At 36.8% G+C, this 13053-nt stretch overlaps 1 protein-coding gene across 3 annotated transcripts in view; it reads left to right on the top strand.

Annotated features, from left to right (window-relative positions):
- The window catches only part of LOC132119586 (signal-induced proliferation-associated 1-like protein 2), a 62645-nt gene that overhangs the window by 25599 nt on the left and 23993 nt on the right, over window positions 1-13053 (top strand). For all 3 annotated transcript variants that reach the window (XM_059529674.1, XM_059529676.1, XM_059529675.1), the window contains 5 exons: window positions 2464-4181; window positions 4317-4444; window positions 5797-5985; window positions 9912-10086; window positions 11970-12073. In XM_059529674.1, the coding sequence (XP_059385657.1) occupies window positions 2813-4181; window positions 4317-4444; window positions 5797-5985; window positions 9912-10086; window positions 11970-12073 (1965 nt within the window). In that variant the 5' untranslated portion in view covers window positions 2464-2812. The remainder of the gene's footprint in view (window positions 1-2463; window positions 4182-4316; window positions 4445-5796; window positions 5986-9911; window positions 10087-11969; window positions 12074-13053) is intronic.

The raw sequence follows: 13053 nt of genomic DNA on the forward strand, positions 1-13053 counted from the left end.
ACATTTGATGTTCTTTCAGTGATTAAGATGTGAGTTTAGGCTTTATGTAGCTATGAGCTGTGGATATTAGGTTATGATTTTCAGAGGATTGTTTTTCTTTTGGACTTCTGTAAGAAACATTCTGAAAGAATATATAATTATTTTGCGTCGTGAAAATTAAGCCTCTAGGACCATTTAAAGTGGCATTATTTTCTTGAGGGTTAAGCATAATTTCATCCTAAATTCTCAATCCTGTAATGTAGGGGAAAAGATAATTACCATAATGTTATATTTTTTATTATTTTTTATAATAACAATAATAAATTCCATACAGAAAATTCTACCAGAATTTTGAATTTATTGAGAATTTATGGCATTTGCATAATTGTCATGAAAATAATGTCTAAATGTCTCCTAAATGTTACTAAAAACATTTTTGTGTTTAAAATTAGTGCAAAGTATAATTTATTACTTTGCTTTTGGTGCGAAATAGAGTTCTAGACCATTTTTGGCCGTTTTCATGAGGTTCACCCTATCACTTGCCAGGTTATCAAAGCTTTGTTGTTTTGTAAAAGAGAGACTCATGTTGCTTTTTCCTCGTTTTAAAATGTATCATCATTCTTTAATAATGAAACAGCTTGTCATTTGTCTGTTGCCCGATGCTAAATTTAGCCTGACAGGCCTTCTCTGTTCACGCCATGTTCAGTTATGCCAATATGCAGTGCTGCTGGGAATGTTTTTGGTCATTGAACATTTGCATTTTAAATTTTTTGATTACACCCACATTTTAAAAGCAATAAATCCTCTGCATGTCCTCTGGGGGTGTGTTACTTTCTCCAAATGTAAGTGCCATGTCTTTTGATAAATTACAGAGATTTCCTCTTTGCTTTATCTAGACATCAGCTGAAAAGGAATGTTGTTTTAAAGGAGTTATGTAAACGATTAAAGATTAAAAAAACTATTGTTTTCTTGGAAAAATATACTCCCATGAATTGTGTACAAGGACACAAATGTAACAAATGTTTCGTCCCCTTGGAATTATAAGGTTCTGTCTGCATTCAGAGTTGTTTTGAGATATTGAGCTTCAAAGTTTTTGTGTTCCATTCGACTGTGTAGATAGAACCTTATTGTTTTTTTTATATAAAAAGTCCCATAATGTACACAACATAAAATCTATCACATAATGTAAATACGTTGACACAGAATAAGAATATATGAATAACTCAATTTTGACAAAAATGTCAGATAGAACCTTATAATTCCAAAGGAACGGTTTTAAAAAAGTAAGGTCAATTTTGTTTTCATATTGACATTAAATCACAGCTCTGAATCCAGTGAATTTCCGGAGTCTAGATGGGTATTGCAATTTGAAAAGAGAAAATTGCAATTTGAAAAGAGAAAATTTCAATGCAGCAGACAGCTGGTGTTGATGCTAAAGGGTTAAAAGGGTTAAAGGTATTGGGGTCAGTGTGAATGTAACAGACAGACAGGTCACAGGACTGTGCGTCCAAAATACAATATTAATAAACGCCAGTTTAATCTGCTTTCCTTTCGAAGGATTATTTTTAGATTGTTGAACTTCACAGTGTGTATCCGTAGCAGTGTCTGTCAGAAGTATAATTTTATACTCTTTTCCGTTGGATAATATGATATTGCAAAGCTCTTTTCCTGAGTTTTTTTTACATTGAATATCAAGTGGTGACCCAAAACAATACCAAAATCAAAACTATTGTTATTTAGTCATATGTGACGCCAAAAAAAACAAGGGTGCCTTTTAAAAGTTCATATGTCCGTTTATTATTGCATTTTATTGATCACATTGTTTCTTTTCTATTTGAGAACCACTGAACTCAGTGGAAGAACTTTGATTTTAAAATTGTGATGAATTTGGAAAACAATTTAAGGTATAGGTTAAAGTATCCGAAAATTGTTTTAATAAATTGTCATTTTTTTGTGAATTTTTACCCCATTCATTCTGATTAAGTACATCACCTTGCATCTTGTTTTGCTATTTGTAAAAAGGACTTAAAAAGTTGGCCATCTGTCAAGTACTTTCAAATGTTGTTTTATGTAAATGAAACAAAAATTGCATTGTTTTTTCAGAGTTTTCTAAACCTCTTTCAATAACCACACTGAATATCATTACGACTTAATACTGTAGGCAAAATGGTCTGTATCTGTTTTGCTATTTATCAGAGGTGGTAGAGTGCCTAGATCACTAATGCTTTTTCATTAGATTTTTATCTAAAAAAAAAGTGGTACATTTGTTATATAGATTATCCAGAAATGGTATGCATTCAGGTGAAATAGAAATGTGCTTTCTGAATAGACATTCAAACCCTTATTAAATTAATTGGCTTTTTTGCTGATGCTTTGTTCAGTTGAGGATTTTGAGTGCTTTGCATTCTTTCAAGGTCACATTGGTATCTCTCCCTCCCAAATGGATTCTCTAATGATCTTTCTCTCTTTCTCGTTTCCTTCCAGAGCATCAGAGAGATCCCACCTGGCTTTAAGCCTACATGCCTGTGAAATGACCGCATCTCCTGCTTTCCCTCCCATGGAGTGAGTGGTTGTCCTTGACAGTGAAACAGAGATAAAGAGACCCATTCTCCTCCTATGGATTGCAGACCTATAGGTCTGAATGCCCTGACGTGGGTCAGTCTTCATTCACAGACTTTCCCAGCGCAGTCAAGCTTCTTCTCTATTCCATAAAATGCTGGAGTTGGAATTTCTGGTCTGGATAATTTAGCGCCAGGTATGAATGTCCCTAACTTTAGGACTAGAGATACAGCAGACGAGGCCTTAGAAGCTTGAGAAGCACCTCACCTCAGAGATGCAGACTGATGATCTATTTGCCAAAAAGCTTCAAGCCTTGAATGGGAACATGGGACCTCCTGGTGCAAACACACAGGGAACACCAGCAGTGCCCAAGATGGGTGTACGTGCAAGAGTGTCAGATTGGCCACTGAAGAATGATGGCCACGGCCCACCACCCCGATACGAAAGCCTAATGACAACCTTTCAGAATGGACAACCCAGTCAGTTGTCGGAAGATGTGGTCAAACAAAGCCCAGGTTCTCCTTCCAACCCCAGCTTTCTGGAGGCAAAATATGGACTTGGTGAACTTCTGAGCCACTCTCCTGGTAAAGTACGGCACGCTCTCCAGAAGAGGAGCAATAGTGACGTCACCATCAGCGATATAGGTGCAGAGGACATGGATCAGACTGCTGTCAACCCCAATACAGGTGCCACTTTGCACCGAGAGTATGGAAGCGCATCCTCCATCAATCACCAGGGTTTGCCCGATGAAGGTTTTTTTGGCAATCTGAAAGTTTACCAGCCAGAACTCTCTGAGCAACCGAGCGCACCACCTCCGCATGGCTTTCCAGAATTTCGCCGATATGAGGCCGCCATTTCTCCAAGTCTCCAGACTGCTGCACAGATTGCAAGGGGGGACATTCTCTGCATTCCGAACTACTCAGACTATGTGGACAGTTCGCTCTTCTACAGTCGGGAAAGGGAGAAGTCCTTCCTTCAGCGACAGAAATCTGAAAAGGGTGAGACGTCCATTTTCCGCAGACTGAAGACTATGAAGAGCGAACAGCGGCAACTAAGCGAACATGACGATTGTAGTAGACATGGTCGTCCATTGAGTTTTCAGAGATATTTTGCCCACTATGATGTCCAGAGCGTGCTTTTCAATGTTAGTGAGGATGTTACCAATCGTGCCAAATTAGCATATCAAAAGAATATTACCACAGGGGCATCTGCAGCATCCCAACACCAAATTGGTGGGGGAATGGACAGTCCTGACCTCGTGTCTATTTGCGAGTCTCCTTTGGATGGCTGTGAGGAACTAGGGCAAAAAGCTTCAACAGACCCTGATGAAGGGGATGGGAAGAGCAATGGTTTGGTGCTGAGCTGCCCGTACTTTCGTAATGAGATAGGGGGTGAAGGTGAAAGGAAACTGAGTGGCACCAAACCAAACAGTGGACCCCACAACAACGTAGGTGACAATTATACTATAGAGTCTACTTTAAGTTCAAACTGCACCAACGCGGGGGTTTCCGTCTTTGAAATGTCCCGTGAGAATTATGCCTCTCGTGAAAACTACGCTGTTCCACGGGAATGCATAAAACGCTACATCATTGAGCACACTGACATGGGCGCATACTACTACCACAAATTCTTTTTCAGTAAAGGTATGTTTTACAATCTAAACATTAATATGATTGGTGTACATACTATAATGATAGTTACTACACCTGGTTGCTAAAAATTTTATCTCTCACTATATAATGTTGATCTCTTCTTACTCTTCTTACTTTTCTCCAAAGAGCACCAGAACTACTTCGGTGTTGATGAGAACTTGGGCCCGGTGGCAGTTAGCCTTCGGAGAGAGAAGCTTGAGGAGGGGAAGGAGGGACCACAGTATAATTATAGGGTCATCTTCAGGACCAGCGAGGTAGGATGGCATCTGTAAAACACAGTGTTTAACATGCACCATTTAACAAACTTCTGTAGGTCATTTGCTTTTTCATTGGTGATACTTTTTTTCAGGATTCTTTGATAAATAAAAAGTTAAAAAGAAGAGAATTCATTTAAAATAGAAGTCTTTTCTAACAATATACACTACTGTTGAAATTAAAACTTTTATTCAGCAAGGATGTGTTAAATTGTTAAGAAGTGATAGTAAAGATTTATATTGTTAGAAAAGATTTATATTTTGAAGAAATTATTTTCTTTTAAACTTTTTATTCATCAAAGAATCCTGAAAAAAGTATTGCAGTTTCCAAAAAAATATTTAGCTACACAACTGTTGCCGACATTGATATTTTTTATAATAAATCAGCATATTAGAATGATTTCTTAAGGATCATGTGACACTTTATACTGGAGAAATGGCCGATGGAAATTCAGCTTTGAATCACAGAAATAAATTCTATTTTTAAGGATATTAAAATAGAAACCATTATTTTATATTATAATACAATTTTGCAAGATTACTGTTTTTTTCTGTTTTTGATCAAATAAATACAGCCTTGATGAGCTTAAGAGACTTCTTTAAAAAAAATAAGTCTTACTGATTCCAAACTTTTGACTGGTAGTGTACATATATATACATACTGCATATATATTATATTACTGCATTTTTGTTTTTATCAGGCAATGAGTGGACTTCTCATTAATTTGTAATTGATTTCCATCTTCCCATTAAGTGCATTTCCCAAAGCTTTTACATCATCTCCTCTGAATACAAATCAGAGCTGCCTCACTAATAGCATTGATTGTTTTGAAAATCAGCTCATGATGGATGATGTTTGTGTTTTACTATTGAATTTTTCCATGGATGGTGATATAAATTACCTTAATGTACTACATGATTCTCACCACTGACATGGTATATAAAAGTCCCAAACAGTGTGGTTTTCAAAATGGCAAGGGGTCTTTCATATGTGGCCTGCCAGGGGTTTTCCTAAGGGTGACTGGATAGTTTGCTGAACTGGCGGTTGAGCATACAGTAGTCCTTTTGCTAAAAGCCAAAGCGTTACTTCAGCATTTGCCACAGTTAGTTGAACTCAATTATTCATCTAAAAGGTTGGCAGGGCATGTCGCTGCATTCAGCGCTGTTGCAGGGACACTCTTAGAGAGTGCTTTGCCATTTGAGAAAACAATGAAAGAGAATGGTTTATCCATCTGTTCAGCATGCTGTGTATTCATTTAATGGATACATTTGCCTAGTTCAACCAAAATTGTGGACTCTTTCCTCCTTTTTACTAATATAAACTTCTCTCTCTTTACTCCATACATCTTCAGCTCACCACTTTGAGAGGCTCAATTATGGAGGATGCCGTTCCCTCCACGGCTAAGCATGGGACTTCCCGTGGACTCCCTCTTAAAGAGGTGATGGAGTACGTAGTTCCTGAGGTCAACATTCAGTGCCTCAGACTGGCCACCAACTCACCTAGAGTCCCAGAACAACTGCTGAAGCTGGATCAGCAGGGGGTAAGTACTGTACTAAAAGCTCTATAGTCAGTTTTACACATAGAAAGGGTATAGATAATTTACTTGATTTGACTTTTTTTAAAATACTTCAAATGCTATAAACTAGGGATGCACCGATATTTCGGCCACTAAAAATGAGTGTTCAACTCATGTAGCACACATGCTCACTGGCAAAGTAAAGTCCACACAGATAATGCAGTGGCAGGAAGTTTCTATGTAGTATAATTGTTCCTGTTTATGCCAAGTTCATTTAGAATTTTTGTTTTTTTAGCCCAGAATTTTCATTTTAGTGCATCATTACTATTAACCATACATACATTACTATAAACCATACATTACTATAAACCATACAAGTAAAAATGAACAATTACATAATTATTAGTGGTGGGCATAAATTAATATTTTTAATCTAGATTAATCTCAATGTAATCTTGGAATTAATCTAGATTAATCTAGATTAAAATGGCTCATTTGAATTCTGCCGAAGGCATTCAGAATATGTGTGCTACCCAAATAAAATAATGACTAAAAGTAGGGTTAAGTCTTTGAGAACAGGTTTCTCAAGCCAGGTGGTGCATTAGACCAGGGGCTCATCTCCTGTTTCCAAAATGCATCACAAAGTGCTTGAGAAAGCTGTTAACGAATTCCACATTGCACAAGGCGCAAACAACCTTACGCCTGTTTCACACATAATCCGTCTGCAGTGAGCATGCGTTGCGTTTTTTTTTTTTTTTTACGCACCCATGATAATGGATTCCATTTTTGTTTTTATCAGGCAATGAGTGGACTTCTCATTAATTTGTAATTGATTTCCATCTTCCCATTAAGTGCATTTCCATACATTTGCTTCAGCACCACATACTTAACGCACACGGACTGCAGATGGATTATGTGTGAAACAGGCATGCGTCTTGTCGAGGTTTCCATTGGGAAGCTGCTTAAAAAAAAAAAATTCCCTGAAGCAAACCCGGCGGCATCTTAGCTGCATCCATGTTAGCAAGTCACGTTTGATGTGGTAATTTCACAGTAGGCATACACACAGGTTTGAAGACTTGTTCTCGCCCCCTACAGATTCGGCTAGGTATACATCCGCGCTAAAATATCAAGGTGAAAGTCATCATAGCTCGCGTAGTATATACCCAGCTCCCAACCCAACTTTGAGAATAGATTAGCGCCCGATAAGAGTTAACGCCGATAACGGCCCACCACTAATAATTATTTATATATTTCGATTAATAAATATTTTGCACTGGAACACTATTGACTGATCTGTTTATAAATCGCTGCAATAATAAATATGTAACTGACATCATTTTAAGCAGCATCCTATAGTGTGGCATGCTGTAATTAATCTAAATGTGTTTTAAACATTAGTTTTTCTTATTTTACAATTTGATCTTTAGCAGTTTTTATGCCCTTATAACAGAGATTGCATTAAATATATATTTGTTTATTTGTTATGCCGCATGACAATTTAAAATGAATTTTTGAAGTCATTAGTTTATTGATTAAAATTTATTTGAAATCTTGTAAAAGTAATGTTGCAGTTACAGGATGTAAGAGACAATGTTTCACTTATACGGATATGCCAGTTTATATATAAAAAAAAATAGAATGTTAAATGTAACATGCACAAATATAACATGTTAACATGTTTTTTTTTTTTTTTACATTTACTACCCAAACTACCCTTTGTAACTGCTTAAATGGCTAAGATATACAACAATAAGCATTTCCCACCATACAGCCAGGCTGTAAAATGATCATACTACCGTTTGGACAGTAAGAGACAGTTTGGCTAACACAAACTGACAGGTGGGAATAAACCTTCATTCTCAGGGATGATTCATTGCATACTGTGTACAATGTTGTGAACCATACATGTCTGCAAGGCTTGTAATTACTAAGACATAATCAAGTGGGGGTTTAAGAAACCATCAATTATATCCTTCATACGTCCCATTCGCTTAGTTATAATGCATACTGATAAAACCAGGAACAGATGTTTTAAACTACTTCTGATGATGTGATGTCCTTAAAAGCTGTTGCTCATTCGATAACTTAAGCAAGATTGAGCTTGTTAAGTGGTTCCTTTGGACAAGGCGCCTATCAGATGCTGCTGATGGCCTTGCAGCATTTCCGTTTGAGGGTTCGGTGTGTCAGAAAGAGACGGTGTTTTACTAGAGAAGCCTTTTATAAAAACAAAGATCCAGTTACATATTGACAGACCCAGACTTGCACATCTCAGGGCTAGAGTGGAACAGAGAGATGAGCAGTTTTGTCTTTATATTGACTGAATGGAATCTGAGAGCAGTTAAAGTCTTGATCGATATTACAGCCATACGACGGCCAGAAGGGAAACCTGAAGAGTAGCGCTGTAGAACAATGAATGCAGTGAGAGAGGCTAGTTGTAAAATTAATGCTGTTAATTATTTTAAGTGGTATTTTGTCATCTCAGATTAATCATGTTCAATGAATACCTAGTGATGACCTCACTGTAAAATGGTAATTCAGCTATTGTCTGCATTTCCAGCGTTCAGACAAAAGCTAACTAGTTTTCCAGGCAAATTATTCGACAAATCCCACAGAAAAATCACCATGGCAACCACCTAGCCACACATAACAGCCACTTGATCTGTCTGAGACGCTGCCTGTGACCAGCGACACTTAGGGTGAAAAGAAAAGAAAATCATTGCTGCTCTTATGCTTTCTTGAGTCCCCATCTTTATCCATTTCTCCATCTTGCCTCCATACTCTCTCCCAGTTCTACGATTTCTGATAATGGTGTTTTTTGTTTCTCTAGAGACTGTTGGTGGCATTTTTATGGCACAAAAGCCATAGCAATTGTAAGAATAGCACTAAAATTGCTTTCACCATTTTTGAAAAATTGGTACAGGCTAGGAATTACATGCAATTTCAGACAATTACCATAGATTTCTTAAAATTCCTTTGTCATTGTAAATCTGCATTCTTCAGTTTGTCATCCGATCAGCAATTGCTATTATTATACTATCATGATTTACTATCATGTTAAGTATCATACTTCTAATAATTTTTCAATAATTGTGCTGGCTTTTTTTTTTTTTTTTTTTTTTTTTTGACTGTCTGAAACCCTAGCTTCTTTCTTTAGTTCATGGCTGGTATGTTTGTCTCATACATAATGCAAAAGTGGCATCTGAGACCAGTCTGCATGTCATTATGTGTCAGGCTTTTGCATAGATTGATAGCACTTAACATGACTAAATTACCACTTGTGGTAGGCAATGTATATCACTGTCCCATAATATGCTTTAAGAGTGCTTTTGAAGGTTTCCTGTACAATGTGCATTGAAGATTATATAAATTTATCACTCTTTACTGTGTTCTCTTATAGAATTGATGCTGTTACATGATAAATCATGCCATGTAATATGTAAGGCACTATGCAATATTTTTTAATATTGTTTATTTAAAAAAAGCAGTAAAATTATAACTGACTATTAGATGAAAAACATGAACTTGGTAACTAACTGAAATAAGTTGAAGTACTTCTACTGAAACTAAAACTGAAATAAAAAGTGTGTTTGTGTCTACAACAGTTGCCAACATTGATAATTCTAATAATAAATCAGCATATTAGAATGATTTCTGAAGGATCATTTGACACTTTAGACTGGAGTAATTGCTGATGGAAATTCAAATTTTCATTACAGAAATAGATTATATTTTTAAGGGTATCAAAATAGATAAACTGACCACAGAATTATATATATCCCCAGAATTCTGGTCAGTCATAATCAAGTATTCCAGAGAGCCATGTAATAGGTGTAATTAGGGCTTTAGGATATAATAACTGGTTCAGACTGAAGAGTGATACATAAAAAACTTGTCAAATATCATTACAATGATTATAACTGATTGAGGTTTTACTTTTTTGTAAATTGTAGCTGAGTTACCAGCACAAAGCGGGCATCTTGTACTGCCAGGCTGGGCAGAGCACAGAGGAGGAGATGTACAATAATGAGACTGGTAGTCCCGCACTGGAAGAGTTTCTGGAGCTGCTGGGACAGAAAGTCCGACTGAGGGGGTTCAACAAGTATAGAGCACAGCTGGACAACAAAAGTAAGTGCTGCTCTCATGATGATATCCTCAAAATGTTTGAACGTTTGATCCATTTCCACAGCTGTGAGTCTTTGACAAGCCAGAAAGCTACTTGGCAGCTTCAGGTTCATTTCTGAAATGGGTTTTGTTAATACCATATTTTTTCTCAGTCAGTGCATATAGGGCGTTGGACAGTTTCTCATAATCTCTTAGTCTGTGCAGATTACATTTACATTTAGTCATTTAGCAGACGCTTTTACCCAAAGCAACTTACAAATGAGGACAATGGAAACAATCAAAATCAACAAAAGAGCAATGATATGCAAGTGTCAGTTAGCTTAATGCAGTTCACATAGCAAGTTTTATTTTTAAATCATATAAAAAAAAGAAAACAAAAAAATAATAATAATATTAAAATAAAAAGATAGAATTGGAAAAGAATAGAGCAAGCTGGTGTTAGAGGCCTTTTTTCTTTTTTTAATTGTATAATAAAATAGATTAGAGAAGCTAGTGTTGGTTTCTTATTTTTTTTAATTAAAGAATAACATTAGAATAGAGAGTGCTAGAGTTACAGGGTCAAATAAAGATGGAAGATGTGTGTTTTTAGCTGATTCTTGAAGATGACTCAGCTGCTTGGATTGAGTTGGGCAGGTCATTCCACCAGGAGGGAACATTTAATTTAAAAATGATTTTTTGCCTATTTAGGATGGCACAATCAAGAGACATTTACTTGCAGAACGCAAGCTTCTAGAGGGCACATAAATCTGAAGTAATTTATTTAGGTAAAGGGGTGCAGAGCCAGTGGTAGTTTTATAGTCTAACATTAATGTGAATTTTATGTGAGCAGCTATTGGTAGCCAGTGCAAATTGATAAACAGAGGTGTGACAAGCATTCTTTTCAGCTCATTAAAAATTAATCTTGATGCCTTGTCCTGGATTGTAAAGGTTTGATAGAACTGGCTGGAGAGCATTGCAAGAGAGCATTGCAGTAGTCAAGCCTGGACAAAACAAAAGCTTGAACAATGTGTTGTGAAGCATGTTCCGAGAGAAAAAGCCTGATCTTCTTGATGTTGAATACAGCAAATCTGCAGGACCAGCAGTTTTAGCAATGTGGTCTGAGAAAGTCAGCTGATCATCAGTCATAATTCCAAGGTTTCTGTCTGTTTTTGAAGGAGTTATGGTTGATGTGCCTAACTGGATGGTGAAATTGTGATGAAATGATAAGTTTGATGAAACCACAAGCAGTTCTGTCTTGGCAAGGTTGAGTTGAAGGTGATGGTCCATCATCCAGCAAGAAATGTCTGTTAGACAAGCTGAGATGTGAGCAGTTGTCGTTGGATCATCAGGATGGAATGAGAGGTAGAGTTGAGTGTCATCAGCATAGCAGTTATATGAAAAGCCATGTTTCTGAATGACAGAACCTAGTGATGCCATGAAGACCGAGAAGAGAAGTGGTCCAAGAACTGAGCCCTGAGGCACCCCAGTGGTTGGATGTTGCGACTTAGACACATCACCTCTCCAAGATACCTTAAAGGACCTATTTGAGAGATAAGTCTCAAACCACTGGAGTGCAGTTCCTGAGATGTCCTTTGCCAATAGGGTTGACAGGAGGATCTGGTGGTTAACCGTGTCAAAAGCAGCGGACAGATCCAGCAAGAAAAGTATTAAAGTACTGAGAACAAGGCAGTCTTGGTTGAATGTCCACTTCTGAAACCAGACTGGTTGCTGTTGACGAGGTGTGAGAATGGCAGAGACTTGGTTGAACACAGCTCGTTCAGATGAGCCATTTGCAATTAATATTGAACTGCAAAAGACAACTTTCATATTTCATCATCAGTGTATGTGTCTTATAATTTTACTGCCTTTATGCCAAAGTGTGTGATATAATTGTATCTTTTCTGCAGCGGACTCCACTGGCACTCACTCTCTCTACACCACCTATAAAGACTTTGAACTGATGTTTCATGTCTCTACAATGCTGCCCTACACACCCAACAACAAACAACAAGTGAGTCTGACACATTTCATAATTACTCCATTCTTTTAATATACTCATTTCATTTACTCAAGCCCATGTGAATTTTTTTCGATGGAACACAAAAGGACATATTTTGAATCATTTTGATAAAATGTCTGGTCTGTTAGCTTTTACATGACTTTAGAAATAAATTATCTTCTTCTAATGTATTGTATGGAAGTGAGTCATGCAGGTTTGGAACTACCTGTATGTGCGCTACCATTCAAAAATTTGTGGTCAAAAACGAATACCTTTATTCAGTAAGGACATTAATTTGATAAAAAATGACAGTAAACGTAAGATATGTATTTCAAATAAATGCTTTTGAATTTTCTATTCAAATCAGCTTATTAAAATGACTTCTGAAGGTTTGTGTGAAACTAGAGTAATGGGTGCTGAGAATTCAGCTTTTCTATCACAAAAATAAATGACATTTTAAAATATATTAAAATAGTTAACTGTTTAATAAACGTATTAAATATATTAAAAAAATCGGACTCCAAACTTTTGAATGGTAGTATAAGTAACTGATGACAACATTTTCATTTAATGGTATATTTAACTTGGTCAGGTGCAATTATATTTTTTTACTGCAAACTAAAAAAGCTGATAGTCCAAGATATCATTAGCCATCCTGCTGATTTATGCACACTTGAACATGAACCTGTGCGAATGAGATTCGGGTCTGATCACTTACTCATGCCTGTCTACACAAAACTCTTTCAGCCCTCGTCAGCTCTCTGTTCAAGTGGCTGGTCTTGATCTGTGCATCCTTACAGACCTCATAGAACCTAGACCAATAGTCCTGCATCCTGCTAATTGTAAACACTTCAGCGGACAGGCCATGTTGTCATGGCAACCATCTGAATGCCTCATTTTTAAAAAAACAAAACAGAGCAAATAAAAAAACCTTCCCTTACCATTTGCCCAGACAAGTGAAGAGCAGGGACATATCAGAGATATTTAATTTG

This window comes from Carassius carassius, chromosome 38 (genome assembly GCF_963082965.1).
Source record: "Carassius carassius chromosome 38, fCarCar2.1, whole genome shotgun sequence".
Lineage (NCBI taxonomy): Eukaryota > Metazoa > Chordata > Actinopteri > Cypriniformes > Cyprinidae > Carassius > Carassius carassius.